At 41.5% G+C, this 12042-nt stretch overlaps 1 protein-coding gene across 1 annotated transcript in view; it reads left to right on the top strand.

The window, feature by feature from the left end:
* Positions 1-266: 266 nt before the first annotated feature.
* Positions 267-12042, top strand: part of LOC117363126 (coiled-coil domain-containing protein 169-like) — a 47014-nt gene continuing 35238 nt past the window's right edge. Inside the window, exons 1-4 of the mRNA XM_033950443.1 lie at positions 267-419; positions 8486-8568; positions 9430-9540; positions 9621-9661. Coding sequence (XP_033806334.1) covers positions 340-419; positions 8486-8568; positions 9430-9540; positions 9621-9661 — 315 coding nt within the window. The 5' untranslated portion in view covers positions 267-339. The remainder of the gene's footprint in view (positions 420-8485; positions 8569-9429; positions 9541-9620; positions 9662-12042) is intronic.

Raw genomic sequence — 12042 nt, 5'->3', positions numbered from 1 at the left:
CTCACATCAACGACCCGCATCGAGAAAGAAAGTACCTCCGAAAAGATCCATTTCAAGGGCTTGTTACCTAAGACAAATGTCAACTTTGCATAGGCTTCCGCCATCTCTGGTGAAAGCTCCGTGCTCATTCTTTAAGCTGACCACTCGCCAGGGCGTCAGAATGTACATCCGGGGTAACTGAAGCGACCACCACAACATAACTCAGGAAGTCCCGGAACTTGGCCTCCGCGTTGTGCGTAGCGGTTCTTATCACGTGATCTAGAGCTACGCTGTTTCCATAGTTATGGTCAACATTCTGAAGCATTTGGACATGCGTGCGTGGCATGGAAGCCCAGAGAAATGGGGGAAGGAGCGGAGGATTTCAGTGCTTTCCCCACAGACCAGCTCCGGACAGAGTTAGAGCAAGAGCAGCAAATGAAGTAAGTCTGAAAGACTAACGCGACTACAATTATTATTATTATTTTATTCTTTACAATTATTAAAAGCAGTCCCCCCTTCCCCATACACTGAAGATCCTCTTTATGTTTACACTGGGTCTCCAGTACTCCCTGTTTGGCGGAGGCTTTACCCTCTTAAAACCCGTATAATTACCTCCGTATAATTACCTCGAGCGCTTAACAAAAAGCTCCATGGGAACTGTTTTTGTACGTCACCTAGAGATTTCCTTTGTGTAGGTATCTCATAAATGTAATGATAAATATAGATATTCCACTCGTTAAAATGCTTCCTAAATTATTTTGCTGGAAGCAGGTTATATATATAAAACCTGCTTAGGAAGTATATACATCCTTTTATATATATATATATATATATGCAGGTCTAATAGTTATGTTAGTCCTGACTAAACCTGAAGACTTAGGGGTCCTTGTGCTAAAATGTGCTAATGGATTCAAACCTCCTGTTACAAAGCTATGGTAGTGGCTACTACTGTGGTTATTGCTCCAAAGCCCATAAGGATTTAATAGGCATCAGAGAGGGGAGTGGGGTTAGTGTGTGCTAAAGATTACCATACTCTAAATAATATGTTCATTATGGGGCCCTTTTACAAAGTCATTCTAAAAAGAGGCCTGTGCTCTTTTTAGTAAGTGGGTTCCCATGCGCTGAGGCCACTTTTTAAGCACAGTCTTAAAATGGCTGCAATTTTTTTCTGTTTGTTTTGGGGTTTTTTTGGTGGTGGTGGTGGGGGGGGGGTTCTATTATTTTCCACATGCTAGTTTCAGAATTAGCACATGCCCATTTGCGCGGGAGCCCTTACTGCCACGTATTTGTGGCACACTAAACCCAGTGCCCCGGCCAGAAGGAACCTGGAAGTACACAGACTTCGATGTGATGTCACGTGCATGTGTGACATCATAGTATCATTGTCCGCGCATGTGCAAAGGCCCTCCAGTCATGATCCTGAACCTGTCACTTTGGTGGGGGATCCTGGAGGAGGCGAGGTGCGGGAAGAGGAGGAGAGACGCCAGCGAGGAGGCGAGTCATTGGCGCCAGGTGACTGCCTATAGGTCGTGCCTCTCACCACGAGAGGCACGTTCTGTAATCAGTCAGCCGGTTCCTTTCCTCCTTACCGGTGTCTCGTCACCTGGAATCTGCTGCGGCACACAGTTTGCGATACACTTGCTTAAGGCATGTCTCCTTTCTACCCCCAAACACACCCCTATGTTAAAAACTAAAATATTTTTTTTAGCATGTGGGAAATGCACACCAGTCCCATTTGATACAAACTCTTAGATATAAAAATTAAGTGTATTGAGTCTAAAATATGTCCATGCTTCTGAGTACTGTCTTGAACTATTTGTAGCAATCCCCCTAACCCCTACCTAGTATGGAAGACAAAGCTTTTGTATTAAGATTCTTAAAACCATCCAAAACTAAGCACATAAGAGTTGCCTTACAAAGTCAGACTCAGCATTTTTTGTCCACAATGGCCAATTCAGGTTACAAGTACCTGGCAGAGTCTCAATAAGTGACAAGCTTCCATGCTACTTAATTTCAAGGATAAGCAGTGGCTTTCCCCAGGTCTACCTTAATAATGGTTTATGAACTTTTCTCCCAGGAACTTGTCCAAACTTCTTTTCAAATGCAGCTACATTAACTGCTTTTACTGTACCATTTACTCTAGCAATGAATTTTGGAGCTTAAAACTAACCCCCAAATTTTACAAAATCCGCCTAAAGTTAGGCGCCTACATCGGTGTACCTAACCAAAGTATTGATTAATAGGCTTTTGTGATTACAATATGTCAGATTTGAAATGTGTATCATGTCAGAGCTGGTGTTAGACCACAAATGTGAGCTAGGATTTAAGAGAGAGAGGAAAAGTCTTTTTTGTTTACACCACAGCGCCAGTGTGGTTAGGAGAAGGCAAAGTGGGTGAAGAGTCTATAAAAGGGGTGAAGAGGCTATAAAATAAACCCACCAGGATGTTTGAAAAAAAACACCCAATTGGGCAGGAAAATCGAATCGAATCGAAAAACCAATTCAGTAGGCTGAATCGAATCAAAATTTTTTTTCCTGAATCGGGCAGCACTAACAAGATCCTTTATTCAAAATCCTTGGTTTGGAACATTTTTATTGTGAAGCAAACAAACAAAGAGCAATAAGAGCCAAACAGCAGCCAGGTACAACATAGAGAAAGAAGGCAGTGCATAGCGCAAATTCCAAAGCATAACTAGACAGGGCACAAAAAGTACCATCACTGGAATGAGGTGGGATCCCCGGCCACACAAAAGGAAGGGCCAAAATCCTACCATTCCCCCTCTCTATGAGATCAGCAAACAAGGAAAGGGATAGAAACACAGTCTGTGTGCCTGCTTCCAAAGTTTTATATAGAAAGCACCCCCCCCCCCCTAAACCCCATCCACAAAACAAACAAACATAGCCAGAAAATTAGTCAAATGTTGGGGCTTAAAGAATACATATTTAATTGAGTGATAACGGACAATGCACTTACAAGGATGTCTTAAGTAAAATGTAGCCCCCAAGGAGATGACCCCTGGTTTCAAAAGAAGAAAGTCACGTCTACGTTTTTGGGTTCCCCTTTTGCCAAACATTTTTAATGCTGAGTTAGTTACATCTTTCTAGGCATTGGTAAGTGCATAAATGGCATCCTTAAGACTGAACTCCTTGAGAAAGTCTTGAATTCTTTTGCCTCTGTTAATTGCATCAAGCATGCAATTTGGAAAACTATCTTTATACTTACCGTATTTGCCGGCGTATAGGACGACTGGGCGTATAAGACGACCCCCCAACTTTTAGTTAAAAAATAGAGTTTTGTGTTATACTCACCGTATAAGACTACCCCTTCTTCCGCACACCTTCTCTACCGCCCCGGGTGCAGCACAGCCGGCCAGGTTCCCTTACTTTTGTGGCACTTCCCCGACCGACCGACAACAGCCCCGGTCCGACAAACCTCCCTGCCCTTAATCGCGAATCTAAATTACCTTCTTACAGCTGCTGTAAGAAGGTATTTAGATTCGCGGCTACAGGGCAGGGAGGATTGTCGGACCCGGGCTGTTATCGGTCGGTCGGGGAAGTGCCACAAAAGTAAGGGAACCTGGCCGGCTGTGCTGCAACCGGGGCGGGGCGGCCGCCCCTCTCTCTTGGTACCGCGAGGCTACTCTCCTTCTCCTTACCTGCCATGCCTGCAGCACAGAGCCGAACGGAAGTCTTCCCGACGTCAGCGCTGACGTCGGAGGGAGGGAGGGCTTTGTTTAAGCTTTGTTTAAGCCCTCCCTCCCCTCCGACGTCGGGAAGACTTCCGTTCGGCTCTGTGCTGCAAGCAGAGAAGGTAGGGAGAAGAAGAGCCGCGCGACTGAGTACATCCAGCCCCGCAAGTAAGGGCATGTAAACTGTACCCGGCGTATAAGACGACCCCCGACTTTGGGGAGGATTTTAAGGTACTGAAAAGTCGTCTTATACGCCGGCAAATACGGTAGTCTTCATGGAACATAAAATTCCTTGGTCACAAGGCTGTAGTAAAGATGTCACATTGGATGGGAGGTAAATGGTAGAGAAACATTTTTCACAAGACGTTCTTGAGGTGGATGTGCAGAGCAGTTGTCTAGAACTAGTAAAGCTTCACAATTCTTTTCCAGTCCAGCTTCTCTTCAATGAGCTCTTGCTGCTGGTACAAAGTAGTTGTGGAACCAATCACTAAATGTTTCTCTGGTTACCCATGCTTTCTTATTAGCATAATAGTCTACAGGTAGATGTAGTGAGAAACTAGATTAAAAGCTGCTGATAAGTCCAACCAATCACAAAAACATCTGCCCTTATCAATATGTGATCTATACACTGACTTCATTTAAAAGCTGTGATTATATTCAAACTTTTACCATTGTTTTTAACATTGGTATATGGATTAGCCTCTGGATATGTAAGTCATTTTAGGTTGAATTCTCAAAAAAGCCACCAAAAGTTAGATTGTGCCTGCCAGCTGTGTTTTTATTTGCCTCTGACTTCTCCAGGTCTCTCTTAGTGCTTACAGGGCCTTCCCTGTGACAAAATGTACTTATTTCATTAAAATATATGTTTATTTAATAATCAGTGTACCCATAATGCATAAGCCTAAATTTCTGTTTGTGAAGAGAATATAATGGTAATTCAGTAACTACAAGCCTGTTAAATGCTCTGGGAGCACTAGATGTGGGATACTTAGATTTCAGCTTCAGCGACTTATAAATAAACTGAGTGCCTTCACTGTGGGCCTTAAAGTGATTAACTGGGTTAGAAACTGCTTGAATGGGAGGCAACAGAGGGTACTGGTAAATAGAGCTCACACTGAGGATAGAGATGTGTCTTAGGGATAGTCATTGGCTCCATTCATTTTAACATTTTTATAATAGATACTAGCTGATGCCCCGGCGTTGCATGGATATTTAATTATAGCAATAACACTGTAAATGGATTCAAATAAAGATACTTTATAGTGGTGAATGAAATTATTGTTTTACAGCTTAATAAAAAGTACAATATTCAAATTATAATGTGAAATATTTGACAAAATGAATACAATACAACTAATGCAAAACGTGATTATAAACAACATTTTTAGTTTCACCTCCAGGAGCAAGAACATATAAATTGTTGGGTGAACCCACCCTTGAGCAAGCAACATAGAGTTGTGGGCCGAGAGACCCCCAGAACATATCACCCCAGGTAGTGAGGGATCTGCATACCAAGTTTCGTTCAAAGCGGTCAAGCCGTTTTTGAATTAGTGTGAGAATGACAGCTTTTTACATTTTTTCCATTGACATGAATGGGTGAAATCTGATTTTCTGTTTGTAGCTCCGCCCATGTGTGCAGGTGGGCTGCGAGACCCCCAGAACATATCACCCCAGGTAGTTGGAATTACTGTGAGAATGGCAGCTTTTTACATTTTTTTCCATTGACATGAATGGGTGAAATCTGATTATCTGTTTGTAGCTCCGCCCACGTGTGCAGGTGGGTCGCGAGACCCCAAGAACATATCACCCCAGGTAGTGAGGGATCTGCATACCAAGTTTCGTTCAAATCGGTCAAGCCATTTTTGAATTACTGTGAGAATTGCAGCTTTTTACATTTTTTCCATTGACATGAAAGGGTGAAATCTGATTTTCTGTTTGTAGCTCCGCCCACGTGTGCAGGTGGGCCACGAGACCCCCAGAACATATCACCCCAGGTAGTGAGGGACCTGCATACAAAGTTTCGTTCAAATCGGTCAAGCCGTTTTTGAATTACTGTGAGAATGGCAGCTTTTTACATTTTTTCCATTGACATGAATGGGTGAAATCTGATTTTATGTTTGTAGCTCCGCCCACGTGTGCAGGTGGGCTGCGAGACCCCCCAGACCATATCATCCCAGGTAGTGAGGGATCTGCATACCAAGTTTCGTTCAAATCGGTCAAGCCGTTTTTGCGTGATCGCGGCACATACACACATACATACACACATACATACCTCCGATTTTATATATATAGATTGTAGAAGGTTGTAACAAAGTTTTGCTTTTTGTGGATAATACCAAAATCTGCAACAGTGTGGACACCCTGGGAGGTGTGACTAGCACAAGAAAGAATCTAGCAAAGCTTGAAGTATGGTCTACAATTTGACAGCTAAGATTTAGAGCTAAAAAATGCAGGGCTATGCATCTAGGCTATAAAAACCCAAGGGAACAAAAAGCCAGAAAGATACTTGGGCGCATAGGGAGAGGAATAGCTAGCAGGAAAAAGGAGATAAGTGCCTCTATACAAGTCTCTGCTGAAACCTCATTTGGAGTTCTGTGTATGGTGGTTGAGGCTCAAAAAAGCGAAGAGTGACCCATCTCAAATCTAGAGAGTACCACCGCTATGCTAGATTGTATTCTGAGTGCAGATGTACATTCCAAAAACTGACATAATCAATAAACAAAATAAAATTTCTTTTTGTACTTTTGTAGTTTGGTCATTTTATTTTTCTTATCGATTTGGTCCCAGGCTCTGGTTTCTGCTTTTCTCTGTCTTCTGTTAACTCTCTTACCAGGATCTCCTTGTCAGTTTAACATTTCTGCTTTCTTTCTGTCCACCATCTATCTTCTTTCTGTGTTTTTATCGTTCCTCTCCAGATGCCTCCTGTGTCTCTGCCCCTATCCTTCTACCATGGTGAGCATCTCCCCTATGTATCCATATCTCCCCCCTCTCTCTAGCATTGCCTTTCTATGTCCCTATCACCCATCACATATCCAGCATCACCCCTCTTTGTCTATTCTCTCCCCCCCCCATGTCCAACATTGCCTCTGCTTCCCCATCCCTCTCTCTCCTTTCTCCCTCAGGTCAGTATCTTTCCATTTCTCTTTCTTCACTCCGTTTTCTCTTCCTCCCCATGGACCAGTATCTCTTTATCTCTTTCTTTCCAGCCGTACTTCCTGCAACTAATATGCAGTGTGTCTAAATCTCAAGGAGGAGTGTTTTGGGTGGGCTTATTATTTAGACACTCTTTTGGAGATATCAAATGAAATTGAAAATGGGTAACACAAAAGAATATGTAAAAAGAAATTTGTTTAAATATACTTTAACAATATGAACAGATATATTTAACCCTCTAGCATAAATTTTTGAAAAAGCCAAATTTTCAATCTTTTACAAAATAAAATAATTTAGGAGATAATTTCATGAATCTCAAGAGGAAGCAAATTCCTTACTTGTACTGTCTGATAACTACCCCCCCCTCCCCTTTTTACTAAGAGGTGGTAGAGGTTTCTACCATGGTCCAGAGCACTAAATACTCCAATACTGGTGTGAGGGGCAGGAAATGAGCGGTTGGAGGTGGAGAAGAGGGCAGGGAAGGGGCACCACCACCCCTGGCACTTCTCACCCTCGCTATGTCACTGGGCCCCAGGTGATTTAAATGGGCAGGAGCCTTCTGCCTGCTTAAATTGCTTAGAATATCGGGCCCTTTGTTTTAATTCATTGCTTTTTCTTTCATCTTCACATTTGCCGCTGATTTTTCAGTCCACAGTGTCTTCTAGATAGTTCACACAGGGCAGGATAAGCCTTTTGGTGGGCCCTAGGTAAACAAACGCATGGATCCCACATCACAGTGGAGATAATTTTGTAATAGGGCACCTGGATATAGGCACATAGTCTGTAAAGAAAAGTAGGCACCTACTTTTCTTTATATAATACTTATGTACCAAGTTAGCTATGCACCTGTGTGCTTAGACATAAGCACTCACACCAGCCATAGAACTAGTGTGTGTGCAGTTATGTTCCAGAGAGACACATGCAATTTATAAATTATGTGCATGCCTTTGCACCCCACGAAATCCAGAGATTACGTGCACAGTTATAGAATAGCACTTAGGCACATATCTGGCATGGATGCGCGTGTACACATATGCTAATATTCTAAGCATTTACACACATAACTGGTGTCTAAATAGCAGTGCCAACCTTATAGAATTGCCTCCAATATAAATACATTTTAAAATGGCTACAAACAGGTCCTGTGTGATTTGACTACAAAGGAAAACTGGCAGAGAAGGAAGCAGCAAGTAAAATTGCAGCTCACCAATGCCTCCTGCTGCTTGGAGGAGAATGGAGAAGGAGTTGGAAGAACAGACATGCCTCTGCAGGCTGTGATGGCCCTGGTCCCCCTTCTCTCTGTATGCAAACATACATTCTTCTTTCTGCCAGGGCAAACATATGCCTTAGGAGCTTGTGAATTATTGCATATATCTGAAATGGCTCTTCCTAAACATTTTGGTCCTAGGCATACACCCCTTTTGCCTAGGCCTTAATCCTGCCCTTAGTGCACAGAGAATTGAAGTGATGATCTTCTTTGAAGTAGCAGTGGATGCTTAATACCACAAATTTATAATTTTTATCGTATTTAGTCCTAAATGGAATTATAAATAATCCATTTCCCATTGGTCATTTCCAGACTAAATTTTCAGTTATTACTGCCCACAATCTTTGCAGGCATATCTGAATAGGAAAAGTCTGATCCTCTATTTCTGCACACCACAGGGAAATGCTGGAATTGTCAATATCTGAAATGAGAAGCACAGTGACTGAGCTGGGAAAACGACTCGGTAGTGTTGAGGATGAAAGTAAGTATTTGTTTCCGTAAATGAATGAGAGCGTGCTTAGGTCAATACATTAATAGCATGGCCTTGATGCAATTTTTAAAGGTGCCTTTTTTTTTTAGCTGGTTCTTGAAGTCTTTTTTTGTGTACATCTGAAGATGGCTTAAAACAGCTTGTTGAATGCATTAATCGCTATGTTGAAATTTATAACATAATTAGACAGGCCGGCAATATGACCTCAGTTCGTGCTTAAGTCGCATTCTGCTGAGGGAGCACAATGATTACGTAGTTGGACTTACAGGTTCCTAGTCGCTGAATAGTACTCTAGATGTGATTGTGGAGAGAACTTTTTCCTGCATTTCTGTCACTATAGAATCTGACCTGAAAAGTCTGAAGCTAGAGTAAATGACAGCTAGAGAAGCTATTGGCAAGGATGGTGCTTTACTAATTTATCACCCATTATACTTACCAGGCTCCTAATTTTGGAGATCCGAGGTGATGTGCAAGAAAAATATATAAAAATACTTGTAAGACTGTTTCCATTTTTTATGCAACATTAGCTAATATTCATCAAACATTGCCAGATTTGACCTTGGTCATACCAGGTTTCAGGGATAGATGGCAGGGCTGATACCTTTCTGTGACCCAGGAAAGGCCACTTTATTTATCTGTGATGTCTCCTGTTTCCCACTGGAAATCGCCATATACTCCAGGTGCTAGAGACATGCTGCTTGGTCATGCCTCATGCATATTTCTGAAATACTGAAAGGTTGTGATGCATACTGTAATCCTGTTCAGATAATTGCTATAAAAGGCACCAGTTATGAAATAAAGCAATCAAATCTACATTTTAATCTAGCTTTTCTTACATCATTTCCAATAAAGGAAATGAATGGAAAACCAGGTATGAAACACAAATGGAACTGAACAGACAGGTAGAAAGGCACATTGATCTTCTTCAAGAAAAAGTGAAACACATGCGTGGAGATCCAGCAGGTGAAGACATTAAAGATTTATTTTATTTCACACTTCATTTATCTGTGCACGCGTCCCTTACACATTTTACTTGTTTGTAGATAGATTATCTTCTGTACGTGCCTATGATCAAATGCCAGTGGTGAGTATTCCTTAATGTCTTTGACTACATCTTGTATGCTGATATGTCTTAAAGTAGCATTTGAAATTCAAGTAGTCTGATTGGTCGACAGAGAGCATTACAGCATGACTGTTGAGGGTTACATTCCTGATCTATTATAACCCTGTGAGATATCACAGTTGATCAGACCTTGGCCTAGCTGCTATGTGCATGGAGGAAATGCTTTTGGTAAGTTCATAGGGAGTACTTTTCTGTTTGATTCAATATGGAATGCATGCCTCAACAAAGTGCTATAAGGCTAGTGGAAGTAGTACACTCTTAAAACTAGGTTCTCCTTGCTCACTGGACTTCATTGTACTTTTTATAGCAATGATGCTGACCTTAGTTTAAAAGAGTTTTTGTTAATACCAGGGCTTTAATCTTTATGGTTTCTTCAATGTTCAAATAATTTTTTGTCCTTACTGGGATCAAGTAACAGGGCATTAACAATGCTCCCTCCTCCTGTTTTGTAAAGATCCTTAATTTGAAACAAGAGAGCCAAAAAGAGACCATACATTAATTTCATCTTAGCTTAAAAAAAAAAAAAAATCCTGAGGAGTAATCACAAGGTTTTCAAATTACTTTGAATTTTAGCTTTGTGGTTCACATCACATACATGCTCTCATGTTTACTGTGTTCACAGGAATTTTGCATATATTTTGAGTCAATTTTGTATGCATTTGTAAGGCTCAGAAAACTATATTGTTACAAAGCTGATGGAAATAGCAAAATAGCAGCACAAAATATTGGAGCCTTTCCTTATATTCAAAGATGAGAGATAATTCTTTTAATAGCCACAAGGTGGCAGACTTCAGTAGCATGATGTTCCTTCAATTGCTTCTTCATTTCTGTAGCTGTCGCACTGACTCTGTCCATTCCTTTTCATCCTGATTGTACATATTATTCATGCACTGGCTGTGCTTTCCTGGGCAAGCAATAGTTTACTGTTCCAAATATTATTTGACTGCGATGCATACTGCTCAGGGACCCATAATTGCAATCTCTAAAATAAAGTTTTATATTTGAATTTTAGCAGAGTCTTTGATACTGATTTCATAGGAGGCTCATGAATAAACTAGGCAGCTTGAGGATGGGACCCAAGGTGGTAAACTGGGTTGACTGGTAGTCAGACAAGGATATTTATTTTAAAATTATTTATAACCCGCCTATCTACAATACAAACATACAAAATCAGCAAATAACAAAACAATAAAATGCAATAGGAACAAAAGCACAACAAAAATACAAAAAAAACAGAATTAAAAGAACCTGCAAATCTATACACTGTCACATAACATATCCTTGAGCGGACAATTTAGTACCAGTACAACCATCGAATTGAAGAAAAAAAAATACATATCCTCATACTAACACATGGCTTACACCAAAAGCGTGCTCAAACAATGCAGTTTTTACTCCTTTTCTAAATTGACAAAACAGTCAATTGATGCAATGACAATGGTAAGGCATTCCACAATGCCGGTCCCTGCACAGACAACATAGATTTACGGTTGCTGGTAAGCTTCATAGTTACCAGAGATGGAGTTTCCAATGTCAGGCTGTCTGCAGACCATAACTCAAGTAAAGAAGAATGCCACCGAAAAAGGGAACATACAACAGAACCTTATTCCATATGTATCATCCTGCTCTATATGCAAACCCCAAAAACTCCTGTCCTCAATATCAGCCCCTATATACACTATCCCAGATACCCCTTCAATTTCCATCAGCATCTCCCATCCCCCACACTCCTCCCCCTTCTGTCCGTCTGTTAATCACAGCTTACTTCTTGATACACTGGCCTCCCTTGGATTCCACAAATTTGTCCTCTATTGGTTTGCCTCCTACCATTGCACCTTTAGCATTTGTGTTGGTGGGTCCTCTTCTGCTCCTATCCCGCTAGTGGCTGGCGTACCCCAGGGTTCTGTCTTAAGATCTCTTCTCTTCCCTCGGTGTCCTGATCTTCTTTCATGGCTTCCAGTATCACCTATATGCTGATGACTCCCAGATCTACCTGTTTACACCCAAAATTTCATCTAAAGTCCAAGAAAAAGTCTCTGCATGTTTGGCTGACATTGCTGCCTGGATGTCATGCTGTCATCTGAAACGAAACATGTCCAAGACTGAGCTGCTTCTCTTTCCTCCTAAACCCTCTGCTCCTCCTCCTCCGTTCCCCATCTCAGTAAATAATACTGTCATTGTTCCAGTCTCCTCTGCTTGAACCTTGGAGTAATCTTCGATTCCGACCTCTCATTTTCTACACACATCCAACAAACTGCTAAGGTCTGTCGATTCTGCCTATACAAGATCACCAAAATTTGCCCCTTCCTTTCTGAGCACACTACCCGGACCCTTGTCCACAC

The sequence above is a fragment of the Geotrypetes seraphini genome, chromosome 6 (genome assembly GCF_902459505.1).
Source record: "Geotrypetes seraphini chromosome 6, aGeoSer1.1, whole genome shotgun sequence".
NCBI classification, from domain to species: domain Eukaryota; kingdom Metazoa; phylum Chordata; class Amphibia; order Gymnophiona; family Dermophiidae; genus Geotrypetes; species Geotrypetes seraphini.
The sequence above is the reverse complement of the archived record's forward strand: the minus strand, read 5'-3'. Positions and strand labels throughout refer to the sequence as shown.